At 43.9% G+C, this 25,822-nt stretch overlaps 4 protein-coding genes across 4 annotated transcripts; 2 read left to right on the top strand and 2 right to left on the bottom strand.

Moving 5' to 3' along the window:
- Positions 1–325: 325 nt before the first annotated feature.
- LOC128710174 (protein timeless homolog) lies at positions 326–5,334 on the top strand. The gene is made up of 15 exons (XM_053805216.1): positions 326–751; positions 818–1,590; positions 1,652–1,775; positions 1,882–2,045; positions 2,121–2,277; positions 2,341–2,471; positions 2,545–2,625; positions 2,700–2,800; positions 2,875–2,952; positions 3,027–3,078; positions 3,170–3,311; positions 3,386–3,615; positions 3,688–3,785; positions 3,849–4,534; positions 4,603–5,334. The coding sequence occupies exons 1-15, from the start codon at positions 326–328 to the stop codon at positions 5,332–5,334; spliced, it is 3,975 nt and encodes a 1,324-aa protein (XP_053661191.1).
- A 588-nt stretch (positions 5,335–5,922) lies between these two features.
- Positions 5,923–7,406, top strand: LOC128708610 (sperm-associated antigen 1). The gene is made up of 3 exons (XM_053803590.1): positions 5,923–6,676; positions 6,868–6,995; positions 7,059–7,406. Exons 1-3 carry the CDS (start codon positions 5,923–5,925, stop codon positions 7,404–7,406), a joined length of 1,230 nt encoding a protein of 409 aa, XP_053659565.1.
- A 142-nt stretch (positions 7,407–7,548) lies between these two features.
- On the bottom strand, positions 7,549–9,383 carry LOC128718585 (fatty acyl-CoA reductase wat-like). Its single transcript, XM_053812206.1, has 6 exons — positions 9,150–9,383; positions 8,934–9,071; positions 8,256–8,827; positions 8,055–8,192; positions 7,876–7,992; positions 7,549–7,804 (listed from the first exon to the last, which is right to left on the bottom strand). Exons 1-6 carry the CDS (start codon positions 9,381–9,383, stop codon positions 7,549–7,551), a joined length of 1,455 nt encoding a protein of 484 aa, XP_053668181.1.
- A 1,179-nt stretch (positions 9,384–10,562) lies between these two features.
- Positions 10,563–13,997, bottom strand: LOC128706700 (protein O-mannosyltransferase 1). Its single transcript, XM_053801641.1, has 4 exons — positions 13,657–13,997; positions 13,414–13,579; positions 12,665–12,800; positions 10,563–12,307 (listed from the first exon to the last, which is right to left on the bottom strand). Exons 1-4 carry the CDS (start codon positions 13,995–13,997, stop codon positions 10,563–10,565), a joined length of 2,388 nt encoding a protein of 795 aa, XP_053657616.1.
- Positions 13,998–25,822: the final 11,825 nt, after the last annotated feature.

Here is a 25,822-nt window from a genome sequence, read left to right as displayed (position 1 = left end):
ATTGCACGATTATGTTTTATATTTTTTTCGTTTTGCTTCATTGAAAGAAAAACAAATTATTCTAGATGCTCTAGTTATCACGTAACTTTTCCCAAAAAAAACTTCATTTAGGTTTGCTCCGTGCAAAAGTCCTCTGTAGTGTATCGGTGCCTTAAGATTTTCCAGCTGTCACCTCGCCGTCAAACGCGCTGACACATCCAAACGTCACTCCAAAAACCCGCGCATTTCAAACAAATTTTTAAAGAAAACAAGAGCAGAGCTGTGCGTTGGTGTTGTTTTGGTGTACATAATATTAAGTTAAATATACAGTTTTTTTAGGAGTAGAATGAGTGCATACTTTGCGGACATCGATGCCGTCTGTTCGACGCTCGGTTGGATGGATGGCGATGTGTACAAGATGGATCCGGAAGCGGTACAGGGCTTGAAGCATCTGATTTGGATACTGAAGCAGGACAGACCTTCCCACGAATGCCGTCGTTACATCGGTGGCAAACGTATCGTACAGACCGATCTAATACCAATGGTTATCAGCAATTTCGACAAGCCGGATGTGGTCGATGTACTGTTACGACTGCTCGTCAATCTGTCCTTTCCGACGCTGCTGCTGTACAACGGAAACTATCCGCGCGATGCAGTGGAGCAGAGAAAATTCATCCGGCTCATAGAGATTTGTGAGGAGTACAAGGAAGCGTTTTCGTTGAAAAGCTTCTGGTCGGTGTTGGGTGATCGGTTAGAAAAAATTCTCCGTACGGTGTGTATTTATCCCTTTTTCTTATTCTATTTAAATATTGTTTAATGCTTGTTTTCCTCTTACTAGGATTGGGCATTACGTAGCGAAGCAGACGGGCTCATTATCGAACGTATCCTGGTGTTGATTCGAAATGTGCTTCAAGTTCCGACGAATGTGGAAAGAGAGAAGCGCTTTGACAATGATGCCAGCCAGCACGATTGTTTGCTGTGGGCGCTACATCAGGCAGGTATACTGGACATCATTCTGTACATTCTTGGTTCGCCGCATGAAAATCGTTTCCTCATACATACGCTCGAGATCTTAAGTCTTGCCTACCGCGAGCAAACGGCAGTTCATCTTGCGGATGCGACACTGCAGCGCACCAACATCGAGAAGAAGACGGATGAATTACTGTTGATAAAAGCGAGACAACCATCGGCAGCAACGACAGCCGCACGCAGAAAACCTAACTCAATGCGCCATTCGTGGTTCCGCGGTACGTACACGTACAATAATTTGAAATCCATCTCAGACAGTGACGCGGTTTGCCATCAGTCGTTGGGCAAGATAATACGAATGGAGTTCAGTGCGGAGAAGCATCGCCAGAAGGTATCTTTCCGGCAGGCCAAAGAAAATGAAACGATCGAACGGAAAAGCATCTTCTCGGTGCGTCTGTTTCTGCGCGAGTACTGTATGGAGATACTGCGTGTGTACAACAATATGGTGCGACAGGCAAAGCGCCATCTAGACCAACATGGCACGAGCGTTTCGGAATTCCATGATGATTCGTATCTTCTGTGGGCCATACGGTTCTTTCTCGAATTTAATCGACACTGTGGGTTTAAGATTGAGCTTGTGAGGTAAGGAGTTTGGAACGCTTTGATCAACCTTCTTAATTACATCCCAAGCTATATTTTTCAGCGAATCGCTAAGTATTGACGCTTTCCACTGGATCATAGTGCGTATGGAAACGTATATAGAAAACATTACTGCGGATAAAACGCGCAAATCGATCTGGGCACGACGACTTCATCTGACTGTGCAGGTAATTCATTACTATTCCATAAACTGAATTTGCAACGAAGCAGGTTGTTATCACTGCTTGCGCTTATACAATATTTTACTCTTCTAATCCGCAAATACTTAATCAGACGTACCGGGAGCTGTTAAACAATATGTATGCACTGGAAAAAAACAAGGATCCTAGCGCAACTGAGCTGCTGTCCGTACTACAAAATAATATTTTTTACGTCATGGAATATCGCGAAATGGCTGTACATTTGTTGACAAACTTCAAAGAAACCATCCATACGAGGTAAGCACCACCCAAACGGTTATTATGCTCTCGAAACGATACAATTCTTCGATATGTTGCATTCTCTATTTCTAGAGCGTTTATTAGGGATGTTGTCGAAGTCGCCCATCTGTTCTTTAACATGTTGCAACGGTTCTGCAAGGGTACGGTGCGAGTACAGCAACGGGTCAAACCAAAGCGCAAGAAAACGGCCAAGAAACAAACCAGAAAGGAAAAATCTATTGAAGAACAGGTTTGTAATTTTCATTCTTTCTCTGTAAATGCATCTGCTGACGAATTGTTCGTTATATAACAGGAAAATGCGGAAATTCTATGGCTGCAAGAGGCACCAACTGTTGCAGCACTGTTGGAAAACAGCGAGCTGAAACAAAGTGATCTTCCAACACCATTCGACGCGGCATCGTCCGTTCCAGTTGACGAACAAAAGTATTTTGTGATTCTTTTAAACTTCATTAGCATGATTGAATATTCTTCATTTTGGTGATTTTTTCTCTTTAAGGGGGGAATGTGTGAAGCGCATCCACGTACTACTTCGCGATAAACAGTACGAGCAAGCAATTAAAATGTTGTACGCCGCAAGGTATGCAATCCGGCGATCTTTCTTCTGGAATAGACGAAGATGTTCCAATAATGTCTTTTGATTAACGTTCACAGATCGGTTTGGACGTTGGATGATTGCTTCGGCAATGAGACTTCTAGCCCGGATGAAGATTTAATAACACTACGCGACATATTTACCGCAAATCTGTCCTCTGGTAATCCCTTAAATCTCGTTGCGAACTTTGAAAGTTCTCAGTAGATTAAAAATGCCCATATTTTTCATTTCCAGAAGTTGATCAAGATGATAACGGTGAGGATGACTTACCGATCGATTCAGAAGACGAAGACGAAATAGAAGCATCGGAAAGTAAGCATATTTTCATCCTTTTTTAGACATTTTTGATAAACACACTTTGATATAATGCATTGATTACCTTACAGGACACGTACGTAGTGCGGAAAAAGATTTCAAATTTGAAGACTTCTCCAAAAGGTGGGAATCATTGTTGCATTGCACATACGCTGACTGCCCCCATGATCTATTCTTTAAATAATTAAACAATTATTCACGCCACTCTTTGCAGACTCGTAGATCATAGAGTAGTGTATGCATGTACTACCGTCTTACACGATTGGGAAAAGATTAAGACACCCTGTCTGAAGGCGGCCGTCACACTGCTATACCGGATTTGTGTTGAGCATAAAATGCCGTCTTTGCTGTTCCAGGTGAGAAACGTTTCATATTTGAAATGCACTGAATACCATCACACACAAATAATAACAATAAATCCCTTTTTCAGGTTTCTCTTCTACGTGTATTCCAGGCTGTGTTGAATGCACCCGATGACGATCATGCACGTGAGTTGCGACGATTAGCCATCCACACAGTGCGCCAACTGCAGCAAAAGGTCCTAACCGGTGCGGCTGACGATGGGGGTTTGCTGTTTGCCGAACTGCTCTTTGCTAAATCGATGCGAATTGCAACGGCCATGGAAATTGGCTATGATGAGGTGTTCCAGGATTCAGATAGGTAAGAATAACTTCTTAGCTAAACAAAAAGGCATCTTACTTTAACTCCCGGAACGTTGTGTTTCGTTTACAGGCGATCGGAAGCTTCCAAGAAGGCTTGGACTGAAGAGCAAGAGGAAGAACTACGAAGGCTGTTTATGGAAAATCAAGAAAATCCTCGCACAGATCAAGGTACGCAATTGGATCTCCATGGAGCTCAGCGTAACATTTACTTATCGTCCCTTTTTTTGGCAGATGTTATCGATTGGCTGCTGGAAAACCTCATCGATCAAACGCGTACGCGTCGGGGAGTAATGAAAAAGCTAAGGGAACTGGGGCTTGTCTTTAAGGCCCCTACAAAACGGAGCAATGCAAACCGACAGCAACAGGGCGGTGGCTGGACGGCAGAAGAAGATGCGAAACTTGGCGTGCTGTATGAGGAGCTACGTTTGGATAAAAATCCTCTCAAGAGCATTGCGGAAGGGTTCGACAAAAAGTTTACTAAACCCGCCATCGCACGTCGCATGGTTAGCCTCAGGCTGATTGCGGATGTGTCCGAGATAATGCCAACAAAGCGTAACAAGGAACGGCGTGGCAGCTATGAAGAGGGCAACAGCAATGGTTCGCAGAGCGATGAAGGCAGTGAGGAGGGTGAAATTGATGAGGAGGAAGAAACCAGAGGAAAGGGTGTACAACAATTAAACGAACATGAAGTTAAGAAGCAGCTTAGAGCGCTTGGTACCGACATGAAAGAGGCCGTCCAGTGGATCATCACATGTTTCGGCGATGTGCTCGATCTGTACGAAGATTCCGATCCTTCGGAAGACTCCGAGGGCGGTATTCCGATTGTACCGATAGCACCGCATCAAACTGATGCTTTGAAAAACGCAGAATTTAAGCGTCTGTTGCGATTGCTAGGCGTGATGGACAGTGGCAAACAGGTGAGATTTAACTGTTCCAGAAAGGATCAACGGTAATTTATCGTTATGCTTTTACTTTCCTCTTCCAGTTTATGTATCATCGCATACCTTTTACAATGACACCGGAAGCTATAAAAAGACGAGTCGAAATACTGACCGAATATTGTGAGGGTTCTATTACGCTTACACCGGAAAAGTCAGACCATACAGCGAAGAAAAGAAATTTGTTCTCGTCCATAGTTGATTCAGACGATGATCTGGATACTTCTATTTCGGAAATGTCATTAATGCAAAGTCGCAAAAACGACGGAAACGGAAAACCCAACCAACTCCTCGCAGAAAACGAACGACGATCCATGTCACCGCTAATGGTGTCGGAAGATGATCTTGAAACTGATCTCACTGCTGACCGACCAGAAAGCACACGAACTGCTTCTGTACCATTAGCAGTGTCAGAGGATGAATCCAATGGGACAGATCATGCCGCGAGTGCCCTTTCCACCAAACGTAACCGGTCGGACTCATCCGATTCTGGAGCGGATATGCCGGTGGTACATAGACGCAAAAAGGTCAATCGTTTAAAGGTTCAGAAAGTACAACCAGAAAAGGAACGAATGCTGGTGGTTTCTGAAGATGACAGCGATACGATGGCCCCAAAGCAATCAGCCTCACGACTTGTAATGTCGGACGATGAGTCCGATAAGGAGTCTTCAATGGGAATAACCAAGGAGATGCCCTCCCAATCGGAGATACCGCAGGAAGAAAGGATTGCAGCACAGAAGGTGCGCAGAAGGGCCGTCATCAGCAGCGATGAGGAGTGATGTTGGTTACAACTCCCGGGGAGTGATATCATACAGTTGACCTGTTATCTACTTAAATGATTCGATTCTCTAGTTTTGTTTATGTATGTAAATAAATAAGACTATTATACTAACTACGAGGAAGTTCGTCAGGCAGGCGTGGTAGATTGTCATCCTTCATCCACAAACTTCAAGAAAGAATTCTTCAATATCTACCTAAGCAGTTCGACGGATGCATGGAGAAATAAGGTAACGAAGGGATACGTTTTCAAGGACTGCTGAGAATATGGTTGTAACTCAATGGCAAATGATATATGGAAAATTGCTTTTAAATAATTTCTCTCTACAAAACTAAACATGTTCACAAAATTAAACCTTTTACTTATTTTTGTTGTATAATATTTGGCAACAGTAATTATTGGACTTGAAAATAATACATCTGACCTTGGTATCGACAAAACTACATTGAAGTACCCATTCGTACGCTCTAAAAATAACAACCATCCCTATGGCAACGCATGCTACTGCACTTTGTTTGTTGAATAACCCGTCAACGCACTCCGTGTTCTTCTGCACGCTCAGTATCGGTTGTGCGTTAGCTGGGGCAAAATGTCGAATAAACCGCAGAGACTGTTGGAAAAATATGAGCTGTTATTGGACCAATTGGATTTTGATTACATCCGCCAAAGCAACAACGGGCGCGAGGTGGAAAACATCTTAAAAGTGCTACGTTCCGGAGAAGAAGGATACTTCCCACAACTAACCGCATTTGCCGAAGAGCGGCTGAAATCGTTACGTCCGGACAGCAAACTGCTGCGCAAGGAACAACCCTTAGCCACGCAACACACCATGCCGGAAGAGCAATGGCAAAACATTACCACAAGGCTAAACGAATGGCAGACCATGATGAAAGCAATCGAAGAGGATTTACGCTCCATGCAGGACGAAGTGGAAGATCCCACAGTACCGCGCATCCGAAGTATTCCTGTGATTGATCTGGAGCAGGAGATTCACGTTACATCAAAGGCAGCGTCTCAGTCGAAATACATCAGATATTGCGATTACGACAGATGGGACAAGTTTGATGCTGACACAGCGATGCTAAAGATGGACCTGGACGAGGAACGTCATCGGGAGATGGTGCGGATAAACAACCAGAAGAATAGCGAAATGCCGAAAATTGTTGAACTTCCACCGCAGGCAAAGCTGTCGCACCAGGAGAAGCAAGTGATTGCCGGAAAGTTACGGGAAAAGGGTAACGATAATTTTCGTGCCAAGGAGTTTAAGGAAGCTGTGGAGGAGTACGACAAGAGCCTGGATTTGTATCCTACCGCAGCCTGCTACAACAACCGAGCCATAGCATGTAGGTGAAGTATTTTCGATTGCTTTATTCATTTTTTGTTCACAATTCTTAATTCTAACCTCAATTGTTACCACGGAGGTATCCCATTGGAAAGATATGCTAAAAGTAGGGTTAGTTTGTACTTTAGCTTGTGTCTTAATCTTAAACAACTGCCCATAATATAATCAAATACCTGATTGTTACCATTGTAGACATAAAACTACAACGCTATAATGAAGCAATAGCGGATTGTGATCTCTGTTTGATGATCGAACCGACCAATCTAAAGGCACTCCTGAGAAAAGCGCAAGCATTTACATTGAGCGACAAAAAAAGAGAGGTACTTGGTGGTATATTCTTGACTGAGTCGAACTATACTTAATCGATTGCTTTATCGTCACAGGCCTACCAGATCTACTGTGACGTGCTGCGTTTGGAACCATCAAATGCGATTGCACTGAGCAACACGGCCAACTTGCGGCGTCAACTCACAGACCTGCCGCCACCAAATGCCGTACGGATGGCCATCGAAGAGGTAAGCAATGCCGAACCGGACATAGACTTCCGCCAGTTGGTACGTCCGAAGCATGTTATCAAAGACAAGCTGCCGGAGAGTATTAAACAGCTGAAGAATGATACCATCACCTTAGTACGCCAGCATGCAGAAGCGTTGGCCAAACGCGACACGAAAGAGATGACCCTATCTACTGAACCACCTCGACGAAGTACTCCACTGATCGAAGAATTGTAGATTCTAGTAGTACAGCGGCTATTGTAACAAAATCTCACGTACACTCCCACTTTATGGTATGACAAACTGGAGAGCTAATAGTAGTAGTTAATAAATGGTAACATAAATGTTTAACCTGCAGGTGTGCAGAGGTATCTCCCGTTTAAGACGTTTGTGCGCGCATACGTTGTCGCGCTGTAGATTGTCGCTTCAGCGCGGCGGCAACACCCGTTACGAAAAACCGAAAATAGTCCTTCCAATCAAGAGTTTCGACGTCGAATGGAAGTAATTGTCTATCGTCAGCCGGCAACCGGTCCCACAGTGTACGGATGTTTTCATTCTCCGCTGTCCATGAGTGACAGCGAAAGTAGCTTGTGGATTCTTCCAGAGCTACCACTCGCTTGATTGTATCATAATTTCTGGAATAGGAAAACATATCATAACAGGATTGAAGTATGTCTAAAGATTGGTAATTATCGGACGAACATACTTTGCTTTTTTACCGATAAGTTTGTTGAAAATGTCTGCGACGCAGGCTTGAAGTAGCAACCAGTTGATGAACAGTCTTCTCATAAAGGTTGAAGATGTGATATGGATGGTGTAACGGCTTGAAGGCAAACAAAGAAGATATTACAAGACAATGAGTAAAACGTTGATACTTGAACTCACCCAAATATTCTTCCCAATAGGGAATCGATGCCATGGGCAAGCAATGCCCCAACTTCTCGATTTCGGAATACATTTTGTCGGAAAGCGTAGTTGTACACCGGGACAATCTCACGCATTGTAGGCAGAAGTGTTCGCTTCCTACAACAAAACAAATAATACAAACTGTTGATGCAGTTATCGCGAGCGTTCGATGGAACATACCGTTGACTATTGTCCCATCCAACGGTCAGTAGTGCGTTGACACAGTAGTCAACTGGAACCATGTGAACTGTAGCATCATCTGCCCCGTAACACCAATACACCTGGCCACGTATAACCGGTACCACCATGCCCGCCGGTCCATTGAAATTGTTCACCCACCCGGGCGTGGGTTCCCGATAGGCCGACGTTACTATCGGTGGTCTAAAGATGGCGATCGGTAACTGAGCAAACTGCTGCTGAATCATCACCTCAGCACAGCGCTTGCTGAACGTGTAGCTGTTCGGCATTGGACCAAGAATGATTGGCTTCAAGCGGTCCTTCTCTTCCGGCGTTAGGTGGCGAAAGAGGCCGAGAATGTTTTCGAACCCACCGAACGGTAAGTCCTCGTAAATGCGTTCCTCAATGTGTGATCGGTGACAGTTGGAGTAAAACGTCGATACGTGCACGATCGTTTGGATGTGGGGAAGTTGCTGAGCGAGCAGGAACAACTTGCGCGACGATAGCACATTCGTATCGATAGCCGTTTCGATGTCTTCGTTGAATTTTATCGAGGCCATCACGTTAAATACAACCTGGCGTTATTTAATGATAGGAAGAAACGATGCATGAATGTCTAACTGTTATCTAGTGAAGTGCATCTTTCTTCCCAACAAGTTAGTCTAATATCAACACACTAACCTCCACTTGTGCTGCTAGTAATCGATGGTAATCTTCTGTTGATATAACCACTTCCGACTGGAAATTCCCCTCGATGGGGATCACTTTCGATAAATGAGACTTACCACCTTGCGGTGATGATTTGATGGAGTCGAATATCTGTATGCGTTTATGGCAAAAATCGTGTTAGAAATATTGGAATTGTTCCACCACACCAACTCGCGCACATTAACTGACCACATCTTCAAACACCTCCCGAAGTCGTTCGTCCACCGTCTTGTCACGCTTTTGCCGTATCAGCAGGAACACCGTTTTCACCTCGAAACATCGCAACAGTTTTTCCAGCAACACTTTACCAATAAATCCTGTTCCACCGGTTAGCAGGATCGTTGAGTTTTGGTAAAACTCGCGGACACTCTTAGCTCGCCTATCGTCACCTGCAGATGCACTCACAACACTGATATCACCCATGGTTCTCCTTTTCGTCCGGTGTAATTCCCCGTTTCGAAGATGTTCACAACCTCCTGGTGTGGATTTCTAGCACATAATACACATCCGGGCAGGATCACCAGTTCCTCTCTCGGATGCGATTGGAATACTAATGAAAGTTCTTCTGTTGGCGAACCGTGCTTATATCGTTCTTGAGCTACCATCCCCCAAAAAATCTCCATCGCATCCAGGCGCTGTACAAGTGGGCTTGTTTGTATTGTTTGAGGTGTTTTTTTTTTGCGTCATTTTTACGATGGGCAGATGTGTGGTTCTTCTTTCTGCTTCCTCATTCGACTGTTCCGGCCCCAAACGTTCGTAGACTTTGTGCCGATAACCAAACCTCCGTGAGGTTGTTTCTTCTCGAGTGCTATCAAAGTATCGTCATGCTACTGATTACGCTTGCTTATGAATGGACGATCACGCGTACTGTTTCTAAGCTCCCGTTCGTTTCGCATTTGCATGACGCACACACACTGTGGAACACTGCAGTAGCTAGAACAGCTCCAAAACAAAAATTAGCTTCCCAATCGTTTCGAACACAGATCCTCACGCCGGTAAACTGATCTTCGACAACTAACCGAACGGGTGGAATCACACGCCGTGCAGGTAAGTGTTTACCAGTTTACCACCATTCAACACACCACTAGACAAACGCCAACAAACAAAGCTCACGCGCATACCAGATGCCTGAAGTCAGGGCACTGTTTTGGGGATTTGTTTTTTGTTGCTGTTTCTACTTTTTTTCCCTTTGGTAAGGTGCTTCGAGAGATCGATCATCGTCATAGCTCACCGTGGATCACATACCGGAAAGTCAAGTGCCCGTTCAAGCATCCTTCCTCGCAGTGTCAACGATTCTTTGGTTCGTTTCACACACTTCACCTTGAAGATTCCCTCGATCCGGTTTTTCCGCTCCCGGATTCCCAACAGCGCTATCACTGTGACGTTGGAGCAGATGGAGTGGATCACATCCCAATTTCCCCGCAGAATTCGGAGGTGAAGAGCCTCCTGTTTTTGGAGATTTCAATAGCGGAGATTCATTTGGTATAAGACGCAACTATAAAAGATGAAGGTAACAATGTATTTTCGTAGATAAAACAGAGTATTTTCAGTAACTACCAAGTAAACGCGACTTTTCTAGCTAAGCTAAGCTTGTGAATACGCCTAAGGCTTGTGTACGATCAGATCCCAGGTATCCTTAAGGCGCAGCTCGAGCACATCGTCTGAAGATAGAGCCGTAGTTCCGTAGCTAAGCACGCTGTATCGTTGGAAGAAGTACAGCACACCGGCAAACCATGCGACCACTATTGCCCGGAAGATGCCCACCACCACCATCGGCTGTTGGACGAACTTCCTTATGGCCAGCTGACAGTGGTCAATCACAAAACAGAGCAGCATCACCTTGAACAGAAGTGCCGGTAGATAGTTGTACAGGAACAGCGTTCTCTCGACGAAATAGTACGGCAAATAGTGGATAAGATATCCCGCTAGGAAGATCTCACCACCGAGCCGGAATCGATCCCATTCGACGGGATCCAGATCGTACACCTCACGTCGCCGACGGATGAGATAGAACACCAAGAACCCTACGTACATCAGGATGGCCATGGTAGCCGAGTACCAGATGACAAGGTTCCCTAGCAGATGCACCTGGGCATTTGATTCGCCAGCAATCCAGTAAGCAATACCCTTATCCATCAGTGGCCACTCATGCGGTTCGGAGGAGTACATGTGGCTCTCGAGTTTGTCCGCGTGCAGCAGCATCTTCAGCTGCAGCTCAGAGAACTTATTCCAAAACGACAGCTTCGTTGGCTCCGTCGGTATCATCTCGGTCGCGAGCAGCTTGCTGAGTACTTCCTTCTTGTCTTTATGTTGCGTATACCGATGCTCCTCCACGTTCCAAATAGTGTCAATGGTCTGCTGACGACGATCAGCTGCCACCTCAAACTGATTGAAACCCCAGTCCGGTAGCTGTTCGCCGGTGTACTTTAGGGCAGCCGTAGTGTTGACGTGCACCAATCGTACCTGGGACGTGATCGCATGCCACTTGTTCTTGGATTCCTTCCCATTCAGCAGCTCCACGCGCCACAGTAAGTTGGCCGGCATCGAGATGTTGTAGTCGATGTAGCAGGACACTTCCTGGCAGAGCGGTGACATCGGGGAGGCCACATCGTGTGAGTTTAGCGCACGGCTTGTCACACCATGCACCAGCTGGATAACGTCACCGTGCTCGATGTAATCGGGTTCGTCATCCACCATCAGGCTGTCCTTGTTGGGTCGCTTCACAATCCACCAGTTGTTGACGTCCTTAAATCCGTAGCACGTTACCTGCTGCTGATGACTCGAGCCACGTCCATCTTTGTACTTAATTGGGTACACGGCGGTGTGCGAATGCAACCAACAAACGCGTCCGTGCGTGTGTTTGAGCGTGATCTGCGAACCATGCTGAACGCGCAACGGTTGACCCTTCGTGATCGATGCTAAGCCACCTTCAAGAGATGCCTGAAAAGCGCTAGTCATCACATTGTCGTGAGGTCCTGCCTTGTAGAGCGTAGCAAAATGCAGATAGAAACAACCGACGTAAACGGCTAACGATACGCTCACTATCAAAACGGCTTTAGCGATCACTTTGAACAGAATGTAAGCGTTCGAGTTCCGCCGATCGGGTAACTCCATCCAGATGTGTCGTCCCATGATGTACATCGCCAGTAGGTAGCTGTAGAATCCGACAAATTTAACGCAAACAGCTGCAGTGAGCGAGGCGGATGCGATCGTTCCCAACGTCCACCAGCGCACGGAGAATGGCTTAGCCTGAAGGAACCGGAGCACGGTCAGAATGCCAACTGCTGCGAAGAACAACAGCATCGACTCCATCAGGATAAAGCGCGAATGCGTCAGCAGAGCATTATCTGGAGGGAGGAAGGATTGTTTTAATGAGATTCTGTATCAGATTCATGAATTTGAATGAATCTTTCAGTTGAACGAATAACTCTGAATCTCTACTGTGAAGATCCATGGGTCCTAAAAGAGTCTTAAATCTTCAAGGAATCATGATTTTACCGCTTTTAATGTTTTATTTAATCTATGATATTATAATACGATATTATAATATACGATGTTATAAAATTCATTAACCTTTGCCGATTCAAGAGTCATTGGAGATCTTTTTAGAGATTATTCGAATGGCTCCTCTCTGATGATTCACATGAATACTTCTGTTCAACCGATTCAGCTCAGCACTAAAAACGACTATTAGCTCTACTTACCCAGAATAATAAGGAGTCCACCTAGAATGCTAACTCCTTGGCCGAGCCTCACCTGCCGAAGTATTGAATAGACGACAGGGGCCAGCAGACTGCCACATAGAGCCGGAACGAAGCGCAACGCAAGTATGGGCACCGACTAGAAGGAGACATGTAAAACAATCAATTTAATGTCATGAATGAATTCCTTGCAGACTTCCACAATTTTTTGTACTTTCAATGATTTTTATGTCTTTGTCTTTGATGTCTGCTCCGTGCCTCTCAGTGCGTTTGAGGTGGTGTCTTTGTATTTGTATTTTTACTCTTCTGTCTTCCATGATGGATATCTTTTCCGCCCAAAAGAGTGACACTGACATTTACTTAACAATCAAAACGAATCAAACGAAACCTCAATCGTAATGAACTTTCATCTGCACTGCAAGCTGGGAGCAGGCCTAAAGCTAGGAGTATTGCAAGGTGAGCAAGATTTGTTAAACGCCACTGCAAACAGTATGCACGTAACGCGAGATGCTTCTTCACTTTCATCGTCGTTGAACGGAAGGGAAGCAGTCCGATTAGCTCCCAACCGCCCATCTCAACGACGGCGAAGGTTACGGTTTCATCCCTCAAAACCCGCTCCACTGTAGCGCACGGTTCATTTGTGTCGCCCATTGTGTGTGCGCTGCGCGCTGTCGCAAAACTGGTTCTCATTTGCGGTATGAAGATTGCCCAATGTTGAACCACGTAGCCGTGCGCTATTCGCCATCACTTACCGCATCATATTCGCTGCCGATTTTTGGGAACTCGAAGCTCCCACTGTAGCCGACGGCACCTGCAGCGCCTGCGATCAGCAGCTTGCCGAGAGGAGGATGCTGATCGAAGTAGAAGGTATTTTTGAGGTACAGCGAAACGAACTTCCCGAAATGTATCTCATCGAACCTGGAAGGGAAAAAAAACGATCGAAGAAGGTGTTAAACGAGAGGTTCATTCACTAAAGAAGCGTTTTTCACACTTACACAACGCCCCGTGGGTGTGTGATCCGATAGAAGCGTGTCAGGAATGACAGCAAAAACAGTCCCATCGTAGCTGCATTAAACTCCAGACGAAGGGAAAAACTGAACCGATCATCCTCTTCCTCGAAAATCGCATTCCGATCACTGCTATCTTTGGGGTTGGCATCATTCGGCTTTGAACACTTTTCGGGTTCGTCGCTTGTTTGATGATGTCTTTCATTTACATCCGTCTCCATGGATGTCGATCGTCGATTTTTGCTATCTTCACTAACTTTCTGTTGCTTCTTCTGTGCCTTACGGCCGCGCACTGTGGCCGTTTCGGTGGCCTCACTCACTGACTCCATCCGTTTCGCGTGTTAAGTGGCTTACCCTGCACCGAACGCAAATGCCACGGCATTTAACCACAACCACAAGCTCGAGAATTGCGATCGTGAGGATGGCTACGTTTACGCAACACCAGTGCTGCTCGTGCGTGTGATTTTTGGTAACTGAAGTTGAGGGTCTCGTTTGCTGCGTTAATCTGCCAGCCTGCAGCAGAAACACACACAAATACTAGGGCGATCGTATAGCTGAAAGTGAATGGCAGTGGAATTGTGGTGGCAGGAGGAATATGAAACTGTTTGCTTCTGTCAAACTGGAGCAGAAATGCGGAAGAAAACACATTAAGGGTTGTGATGTTGTTTGAGAGCAAAAGAAGCAAGAAAAGAAATCATTTTGCGGTTAGTTTTCTGTAAACTTTGAAATATTTTATACGATGTTGAACATTTTTATTTCCATAGAAATCGTGCGGAAACTTGTATTTTAATAAACAAAACTACATCCATTTATTATTTTGATAAAGGTAGAATACCCTCCGAAGCAATACAAATATATAAATGAAAATGTTTGTAACTGAGTACAATTCAACCCTTATTTATTAGCAACATAATTAAGCATGTATGCACGATTGCATACATTACGGCGTTTAACCAGAATATTCATTGTTTACCGTTTTGTTATCCAATTTTTACGTGTTTTATGGAATGTTTCTCATTTTCCGTATTGAAATTGAACAAAGTACTTATTATAGCTGTTAATTATTTGCATCTTAGTACGCAAAATAATTGAATAAGTTTAATAATGAAAAAAACCTATCAGTATTTCTGTCCGGCCTATATTTGCAATCCGAAAATTTATAACTTTTTGTAGTTAAAGTTCTTATATATTGATGTGCTATTTATATGCTTTTCTATTACGATCATATTTTGTTTAAGTTATAATTGGAAAAATATAATGGCAAACTTTGTACGGCTCGATTATCCGTGGTTTAAAACAATGTTTAGGAATCCCGAATGAACGAGAGCGCATTATACGTGTACAACCCTTAACGATACACCCATACTTGTACCTGCAGATCGACGAGCTCACCTGAGCAGGGTTTTTGACTGCATATGGCCGATCGGGAAAATTTATATTATAGCAACAAATTATATTATTTAGTCACGTTGTGAAAAGGATCAAACTTCGAACGAATAATTTGATAACATTAGTTTGCTTAAAATAAGATTAAATTGTGTAGTTTGTCTCTATAAAATATCAAACTATGCATCTTCATCATCAACCCCTGCAACACCAACACCACCACTACCGCACACTGCATCTGTGTGCGGCTAGAAAGTTCAACTCCCTGCCATACGATCAACACACCCCTACAGCAACCGAGGGTGGCGTGGTGGCTCCGATCGTAGTGATCGTTTGTTCCGTTTGTGTATCGGTCGCGTCCGGACAACTTCTGTGCCCGCAGCCGATCATGTTTGGCTGTCGGAAATCTCGAACCGTTTCTAATTTATCGAATCATTCTTCAACACCAGCAGTGCCGTGCGCTTGGTGTTCGTGCATTGTGTAACCGTGGTTTAAAATAGCACAGGACGTAAGTGCATCCGGTGACAGTGACGGCCGCTGCTGATCGACCTGAAATCTGACTACGATTGCGCATGGTAAATGAGTTTTGTGTCGGATGGAAGCAAAAAGAACGGCAGAAGAAAACGATCGGGTGCGAGCGCGCGCTAGGGCACACACATAGGAAACGGTTGAGGCAGGGAGAAAACGGTGTGTGTTGCTCCATTGTTAAACCATAAGTCTGTGATTTGCAAGGCGATGAAGGTGAAAATATTTCGTGTGGTGGATTTTTAATCGTGTGCCCGTCCGCTTCATTCTCACCCAGCACACTGGGCACCCTCCGTCCATCATTCCCTTTCAACGGGATTTTTTTCTTTTTCGCGGAAACGTCAAAAACGTTTGTCGCGAAAATCTGTATGCGATCACAACGCGCACAACGGTCCGCGAACGTGCGTGTGGGTGCGAAGGTGAGCACAGTTTGAGTGAGTGTGTTGGTTGTTTTTGTTTTGCTGCTAGCCGCGGAATCGGAATCAGCCGTGCAAACCCTCCATAAACGCGAGTGTGTGGGCAAGAGAGCGAAGATCGAATATGAAGAATGTGAAATTTGTGAAAGGAATTTCCCTTTTGTACGGCAACGATTGTTATCCACTGGGGGGTGGGGTTTTTATTTGGGGCGGACTGGTGACTGGTGTATATGTCTTTTGTCTCCACGCCATCCTTCGAAGTGTGTGCGTAGCTTAAGCTAGGCAGTGATTGAGAAGAAGTTGAATGGTTGCCGATCCAATGCGAAGAATTGTGATCGTTCTGCCTCGCGCGAACAATAGGCAAGTGTGCAAGACACACCGTTGTATTTCCCTGCCATTCTTTAGCCCCACACACGCTTGCGCGAGTGTGTTTGTGCGCAGTGATTCGCGTGTACGTGCCGCCTGGTCCCCGCGTGTTGTACGCTGCTAAAGAATGAAAATATGCAAATCGTTCAAGGCGCGTTTTGCTAGCCATCGCCGTCGTGGGTGCGTGTGGTTGTAGAAGAGAACGGAGCGCTAAAGGTTACCACAGTCGCAGCGATTTATAGCCCGCTCGCTCTCGCTATTTCACGTGCGCTTTTTATCAATAGTTATGTCTCGGTTGTATGTGATTTTTTTCCCCTTTTCGTTGATTTAAGGAAATGCATTCGCCTCGGCCTCTGTCTGGTAGACGTTTAATTATTTAAGTCATTATCTAATGCGTATACCGTAGGCATTTGCGACTGTGTGCCGTCTTCGCGGCATTATATCACAGCAGACGATGCACACACCGTACGCTGCGAGTGGTGCCGCCTGTTGGAAGAAAAGAGTTGAGTGGCCGTAGTGGCTGGAAACCCGATATGTGATTTTATTTATTTATTTTTTTTTGCTGCAAATCAAACATGCAGCTAAAATCGATTTTTTTTATCGCAAAGTATTGCTTGGTTTTAGAGTCAGTTAAATTAAATTAGTACTAAATCCATCATAGTACTAATAAAGTAATTTTCAATCATGGCGTAATGGTTAATCATTAATTAAATGGTCTGGTTACATTTCCAAGTTTATTAATTATCAATAAATATATTATTACTAAATTAAGCAAAATGTCCAGACAGTAAGTTAGTATTTTCTTAATATATTATTTTAGAACTACAGGTTAGTAGTTCTTCACTAACCAATTATTAGTACTAAAATAGTATGTAAATTAAATATTTTTTTTTTTCATAAATTGAATTTTGATTTATAAAATTAGATAGCAACGTTCCAACCGTTCTAAAACCAACCACCTCAGTGTCAGCAAGATGATGTTGGCTAGAAGGCTAGCCCGAGAGTGTTCACCTGACCTCAATATGATTGCGCTCCTCCCCAGCACAGGGCGGCTGCAAAATACTGTTTGCTGCGGCGGGGCCCGCTCGCGGAGGATTATTGTCAGCAAACTGGGGCACGTTTCATCTGACGATAGGGGACCAAGTATCAACCAGGTTGAAACGAGACCAACGAAAAAAAAAATCAAGCAAGCAACGTTGTTTGAGATGGTTTTTTTTTTCACCGCTTGGTCGCTTGTTAGTTTCAATATTGTTAAATGGTTTGGCCCGTACGTACACCAATGCACCTGATAAACGAATAAAATTGCTTGCACGTAGAAGCCACCATTTGAGCGACATTAATGTAAATGTTTAGCTAAGGTACGGTTAGGAAATGTTATTGCTATTGCCTTACAGGCACGTCACGTAATACGCCATTCTTCTTCTGAGTGCACCTCCCTTCGCAAATGTGCTCTTCGAAGCAAAAAGAGACCCCTCTCGGGTTGATTTAATGCACAGTTTGTCACTCACAATTACGGCCCCCGGTTGCATCAGTTTGCCATCGGCCAGAAGGGATCATGGTTTGGCAAGTGATCAATCCCGGCGGTATGGTTGAGCGAGACGAAAATGGGACCCTGAGGGTAATTGGAATTGTAATCATTCGGCTAAAACCGCACCCGGCTTAATCTGAAGATGGGTTAGTACATCGATCATGATTCGAACCATTCCCGCAGCAAGTTGTTTGGTGATGTCTTCCGTAGCAGAAACAGGTTAGCACCGCCGAACGACGCTGAGGTTGCAAATGAAACCATCGCTCCACGGATGGAATGCTGACATCATCACACGGCCAAAAGATGCTCCACACCTGGTTGGACGAGCTCGTGATGCAGCTTATCTGTGTTTAGGCCCTCTGCCACCATTGCAATCCGTGCCGGGAGGAAAAACAATGTCATTTGGTAGCATTTGGCACGTTTGCGGTGCATGTTTTACCATGGTGGCCTGAATCGAGAGGGACCTGAATTTTGTGTTACTCTGTATGTTACATGGGTTATTTCATGACTGTATACCGTATAATGTGTGTCATTTGGATTTTTTCCGTTGCTATCCATAACTATTTTTCATTCAATCATGAGATTTAAATTGTTTTGTTTTGTCTGATTAAATAGGAGAAAAGTAAATATAAAAATACCATAATGGTTTTTGTAATTCATTGGTATTTCTTTCCAAAAGTTAGCAACATTAATTTCATTTCTTTTAAAGAGCTTTAACATACAGTAAAAAGTAAATTTCGCCATAGTTCTTACGATTTCGTTATTGCCCATGTCATCAGTAAGTATATTTTAAAGATTGATTGAAGCGATTTAAATTTTGAAAGCTAATACTGCGAAAAACGCTCTAAAACCATCTGTTTCGATAATGTTTAGATAATATTTTCTTAGTGTGGATTGGCAACTAAATTTTACTCTCTAACTGCTTTACTTTACACTCTTCTAGTCCATGCCTGCCATTTCTGGCTTGAGACTGATTATTATTTTAGTCTTAGACTTATAGACTTCTTTATCACATAAAGGAGAGTTAGTCCTTGCTACAGGAGGACGATCCGGATGGGATTATATCTCGACCCTGTCGGAATCGGAATCAGTGTCGCTTCCAAATACTCCTACGTTGCCGTTAAATTTTGCCTCTCACACATGAATGTTGGCCTCCAAGTCACCAATTTTTGATAGCGCTTATCATTTTCTGTTTCTACTGCATTATTTTATTCGTTTATTTTTATTATATACATTAATTAGGTTTTAAATATTAAATTTGTGGAAATTGATTCTGGAATCTGGTTTGAATTTGTTTGAACAAGAGTTTTTAAACCCTTAATTCTAGTTCTGTTTAATTTTTAATTTAATTCTGTTTAAAACTGATTGGAAGACTTTTCGATTAAAATATTCATGGCACTCAAAAAATCATTAATAAGTAAAGGGCATGAAACACCAATATCATAAATTGATCTTGAGACATCTTTAGCATTTTAGTGTTAAGATGAGCTTTAACAATGAGAGTTCACAACGTTATATTACTGAAGCTTCTATTCAAAGTATATTTTTGCTATAATTGTCAATACTTAAGCTATATTCATTCAATTATATAAGATATTGGATAAAATTTACATAGAATATTATTTTAAAACTAAATTAAACTAAAACTAAAAGTTATTCTATAAATTGTCACAATGAATCTGATCCAACTTAGTCCAACCATAATCAACTCTTAGTAGTAATAAAGCTAAACTGAAAGGTTTAGAAATTATTTCTTTTAAATGTTCTATTTCTCATTTACATTTACATTTACAAGCAATAGTCAATAAACCAGAATAAATGATTAATGTGTTTTGTTAATGTGCACGATACTTGATGAAGCTTTCTTTTCTTTCTTTCTCACTCTGGATCTTTATTCACAGGTGCTTTGCCTTTAACTGGATGGTGCTAAGACCGACTCTTCCCTTGCGTTCAGCATGTAAACACGAACAACTCGACGTAAACTAGACGAGTGACTATAGTGCTGCCACACTGCACCTCAGCTCAATGCAGAGTGTATCGATAAGGCAAACAATCAATAGGCAAAAACCATCAAACATTACAACAACCATCACCGAAACGGGCGCAATGTGCTAACAAATCGCGTAGCCTTTGCCTTTTTACAAGTCGTGTTGTTGTGTTGTCGGTGGCTGTTCCCCATCCGCGTGCAAAGCCCCCGTTCCCGCTAACATGGCGGGAGAAATTTTCCCAACACCCTCCCTGATCGACGGGTAGGAAAATCGCTATTACGCACCAGAGATCGTGCAGATTGCGCAGTAGAAAGGAATACGTACACACACACAAACACGCAGCAAAAAAAGGCAAAAGAATCAAGTACATATTGCTACAAAATCATCCGAGACACAGCGCCAAAGCGAAAGCTTCGTCGTCGATCGAGCGTTGAAGTTTTTCGTTCGACTGTGACGCTTGTGTTGGTGGCCGGGCGATCGGAGGGAGAATGGATAAAAGAAAGGTAGGAGGTAGGTGTATTTTCGGTGTGCCGGTGAAAAGTGAAAATTCGATATCGGAATAACGACGCCCGTGCCCATGCGAGATCGTGTTCCACCGTGCCTCCAGTCAAACACGTGCACGTGTATCGAGTCTCGGATGCAAGTGTCTTCAAATGGTTGTTACTGTGTTTTTTTTTTCGTGTGTGCAGTGTTCAGTTTCGATTGGTGTACGCCGTCTGTATGTGGCTGTGTACGTGACTGGGTGTGCCGTGTGAAGGAAAATTAGTTAATGCATAGCCCCGGTGGGCCACGGTCGCATCCTATTGTGAAGGAAATGTGAAAGTGCAGCAGCCCAACGTTGCCGGATCTATTACGAATCACTTTAAAGTCTTCAGCGCACTGTGTGTGTCGCTGTGTGCGTTAGCAGTTTTGGAGTGAGTGCAGGGTTGAAAAAAGAAGTCCCCGCACACGAAAAAAACGAAGGCCTTTCGGTGTTGTGTTCAAGCGCAGATGGAAATTGTGCTCTCGTGGTGAAAATTGCATTCATCGTGTCCTTGCACGAGATCAAGTGAAAAAAGTGAGCAACGCGAGGGGTCCCGAACGATTCACCGTACAGCATCTGGGCCGGAGTATGGATAACCGTTCCGGCGTACCGTGCCGTCGACCCGAACGGATACAATGAGCAACGGCACGGCGGCGAGCGGCACTGGCGGCGATGCGGACAGTTTGGTATGATGTTTGGTTTTTGCTACTTTACGATGTCCTTCCTTTTAATTGTCCTTAGATTGAATCTACGGCGTGGCATAGATGGACGGGAATAGTAATTATTGTTTGAACATTTATACTTCTTCGATGTCATTTATTTGGAGGCTCTTACCTCTTATGCAACCAATAATAAGCACTTGTGTGACTGATTTATAGGGGTGAACCGGTGGTGAATTGATAGCGATGCCGGTCTTCACACGGCATTCCTAAATCCCATCCGAAGTAAAACTCCTTACGCCTCAAACTACGGGTAAATTAGTCAAATAATAAAGTAAAAAAAGTCGGAAATGGCAAGCCTACACCTCTTGAGGTTGTTGTGCCTCTAAAGAAGAAGTACAGTGGAGTGCCGATTATTCGGGTGCCGTGTTCATGAATTTGCGACGGGAACTGTCCTCCAACAAAGATCATTTGGGATCTTCTTCAATTCCGCTCTGAAGAAGATATTGGTTACCATAACGAAATTGAGCGACACCGTTTGTTTGTACACATATAAAACCTTGGAATAATGGAATAATATCCATGCTGCTTTTTTGTAAAAAAATAAAATTGGAGAGCACTGTGTAGCGTACTAGATATTCTTAAGATTAAGCAGCATCATTAATTCTGAAGTTATCCCGCGTAACGACCTTAACGACCTGCCATTTTTGACTTACTAGACTTAATTTTACTACGTAGACGGATAGTCGGTTTTTGCTATGGCGGTTTGGGCAGGATGGGATTTTGGATCGGTATCTGTAGTGTGAAGACCGGCGCCGCTACCAATACACCACCGGTCGCCCCACTGAACTCTGAGGTTATTACAACATATAAGTGGATTTAATACTATATAGGAAAATTCTAAGACAACTATATTCATTTCGTCGAAAGTCGACTTTAAGTAACTCAAGCATTACAAGTGCTTTAAAGTACTTAGAATTTCGGTTAATTCTTATAGCTTTTATGTATCTTTTATTTTTGTACTCATTGTGTCTGATAAAAAAAAATGCATAAATTAACATTTGCTGCAAACCAATTGGAACGAATAGCCCTTTCTTTTTCGAAGAATCCCAATTGCGTCAAGAAAAGGAAAACAATGCGCCTCTCATCATTACTATTATTGCCGAAGGTTAGAACTCGAAAATGACACCTATAACCACCAAACAGCAGCAATTTACACGCCGCACGCAACCGCCAACAGCAAACATTCGCTCGGTGAACTTGTGAAAGAACAATCTTAAAAATAGAGACCGTTTCTAGCTACCATCCAGTGTAACATCAACAAAAATCCCCATCCTCACCGACAGCAACGTGTCGACTCCCGGGTCGTTGCGCTGCATTTCGACATCCCGTGTGAACTTTCCGCGGTGGCCAACCGCTCCAGATTGTGTTACGCCGTGGGATGCGTTTTTGATATTTTTTTTTTTGTGTGTGAGTGCGAAAGATTTAACATTTTACGATGCCGATCCGAACGAGATCGGTTGAGCTGGATGCTTCTTTGTCCGCGTTGAATGGTGGCGCATCTTCCCCCTTTTTTTCGCCCATTTCGCCTTCTTCGGATGACGGTGATGAAAGCTGACCGAGCAAAACCAGGGCAATGGTTTAGGGGTTGCCTATTTTTTCTTGGGGGTTTTTTTTTGTTGGAAGTCACTCAGATATGGAACAAACTTTTTGGAGATGAAAATGGCGCTCGTCTCCCACAGTGACAGGACGCTCCAGTTGCGGTTGGGTATGAAAAATGAAAACGCTGTAAGTTAAGGGTAGAGAAATGATTCGTCTAAAGGGGAAGACTGGCGGTTCCCATCGGTAGCCCAAGACGACACGAAACCTTTCGAGCCAACGGTAATGTCCAACGGGGTGGAGAACTTCTCTTTTATTTCACACCGGCTGAATGATGCCCGAAACTTTGAGCTTTTTTTTCCCATGGCCTACTATCGAAATGTGAATAACCGATTTAAAGCGTTTTGTTGTGTTTACGGTGTTGAATTGAGCTGCGATTGAATTGTAAATCATGTTTATCTTCTGCTATCAACGAATGTTTTGAAGCACTTTGGTAAATATTGGAAGTTTCTGGTGTAATAGCTTGGGACTTTGTAAAGTGATTCAATTCTAGCCACAAACTCAGTTCAGCGGTTATATCTGCTCAGTTGGAAAATGAGTTTGTATGATTGGCCATGTACTTAAAGAAACTTTCTTCATAACAATTTCCCTACTAAATCGGCAAATCTCAGAATTTCTGCTATGTTTTGCACACCTTCCCGTTCATCGCAAACAGCTTAAACTTGGCTTCAAATGGAGTGGCCCATCTATTGACCACCTTTTTGCGCGTGAACGCTTCGGCATTCCAACCCATTGCATACCGTCGTGAATGGACCTCCACCGGGCGGTTATAAGCCGGGCACGGTGTGTACGTGCGTATCTTCATTTTCGGCGCAAACCAAAAGCGAGAAGTTTAGTTGCGATTGTGCCGGAGCAGAGGTTACCGCATTCCACACGCAGCTCAATCAGCTTGAAGTCTGTGGTGTGGTACAAAAAAAAAATGCTTAACTTAATTGAAGGTACCCCACCACGATTGCATTCGACCACATGATGACCTACATCGGAAGGCGAACGCAAACAGAAAAAAAATGCCACTGAACGCTGGTGAAGCGTAAAGAAAGTCAAGGTGAGAAGTGTCTTCTCGCGGTACGATGAGGTGTTAGCGCCATTCTGTACGTTCGATTCCTGGTGAAGAGCATGCTGAATAACTGTGCATACTAATCTTGTCCATTACACGTTCATAATGCCGTGTTTTTATGCCATCTAATCGTCTCACCACCTTTGCGCTGATTTAGCGCTGCATAAGAGCTGCACGCATGCGTGGCAGTGACATTTCCATCCAAAAAACGCCAAACCTAAGGAAACAATTTGCCCGTGGGTTCATTGGCTTTAGGTGTGTGTTTGTTGACGCTCTGTGTGGGAATGCAACCTTACAAAATGCTGCATTTATTACACGGAATAGCTTGCCCAATCGCATTCGCTCGATGAATGAATCACAGAAACAACAAAACAGAAAACACAGAAATGACTGTATAAAAATGATTGCAAAATGCCATCGGTTGTTGTGGGCGGTCTGGGTAGAATGGGGGGATGGCTGGTAACCTTTTTTTTTACCCTTCTTGCAACTTCAGTCAATGAAAACTGAAAGCTTCCAGCAGGTGACATTCGACGGGAGATTACTGCTAGTATGTAGCAGTACGTACATGCAAGTCAGACGCACTTGTTAGCCTTCATCAATTGGATTTTTTTTGTGTCCGAGTGCGAGCCGACAATCAAAAAATGTCTATTCGCTACACTTGCGGTTCGTGTCTTCGCGATCGTGATGTGAAAATAAAATATCAAACACGCTTTAAACCTTACAAGTACAACCTGGCTCACCTGCAAGACCCATGCTCATTACCAGCTGAATTAATCCACATCTCGCGTTGCATTCGTTTCACTTTCTAATGCCAACCAGGTCCCTCCCAGGTACGGAGGGGCCCTATTATGGCCTTGGAATGTTTATGATCTGCACCAGCCCAGGTTGCCGTCCCCTGTAACTTCCATTCCACACCGAAACGGCTACCGTACAGAAGCAGGCCGTCCATTGAATGGAATAGACGAAATTGTCGATTCGAATGCCGGGGGTGGCCGGGAATCGTGCGAGCATCAGCTCGCGCCATGTTTCGCCGGACATTTCATTTATCCGGCCCAGTGAAAGTGTTGGCAGTGTTTTGGAATTGCCTCATGCTTCTATCAAACCGTCCACACGTTCATGAGCGACGTCGATGTTTGCTATTTTGTTGCAATTTAAATGCTTTCATGAAACGCCTTCGGGAAAGCTCTTCTTTTCTTTCCTTCATTATGCAAATAATTATTAAGTTGTTATGTAATGGAAGGCTTTCTGTTTCTTTTCCTAAATTATGCATTCGCTGCTCATTATCAATCGATTGCAGCACGTGGGAATTGTACAACGACTGCGAAGATATCCGAGCTCCAAGTTTTGTGAAACCGTTTGTATTTCATAGTTAATTTCAATAATTAATCAGCTTGAAGATTTTCGACAATCCAACAGTCATTAAGAGTCCAAGCTGCAAATAAAATCGTCAGCAGCAAAAAAGAAAAATCCTATGGAATTTCTCCTCGTCGCAGGGAAAATTAATCAGCCCTCCGGTTTGTTTATTACACCACACATCACAACAAACAGAAACCCATCTCCGCTTGCCACGCTGGGCCGTGTGTGAAGGCCACACTAACCCGAAAACAGGTTCCAATAAACTTTCCAAAAGCCAAATTCCACACCCCGCCGGGATGTTATGCAGGGACGGTGCCTTACGGGCGGCATCTACCGGTAAAAATAGTAATTAAACAAATACCTTGCCACTCCGGTCCATTTTCGAGCAGCGATAATATGGGGTCCCGTATCGGACCATGAAACCAGCTTGCTGGGCTGTGGGTATCGTTGAGGAATAGGAAATTCTTGCAAAGCTCCCTAACCTGCGCCCAATCAGTCGGAACTAGCTAACCCAAAACCTTCTTATCATCAACTTCACATAAGCTGGCAATTCCTAGGGAGGAATGTGATACGGGTCGTTGGGCTATGGGAGGAAGAGGACAAATTTCTTGTGCGGATAGTCAGGCGCTCTGTGATCCGGTCTGTAGCGAAACCTCCAAACCTCTCCAAACCGGAGGACCAGAGGAGTTTT

The sequence above is a fragment of the Anopheles marshallii genome, chromosome 2 (genome assembly GCF_943734725.1).
Source record: "Anopheles marshallii chromosome 2, idAnoMarsDA_429_01, whole genome shotgun sequence".
Taxonomy (NCBI): Eukaryota; Metazoa; Arthropoda; class Insecta; order Diptera; family Culicidae; genus Anopheles; species Anopheles marshallii.
This window is presented reverse-complemented; position numbering and strand designations above follow the sequence as displayed.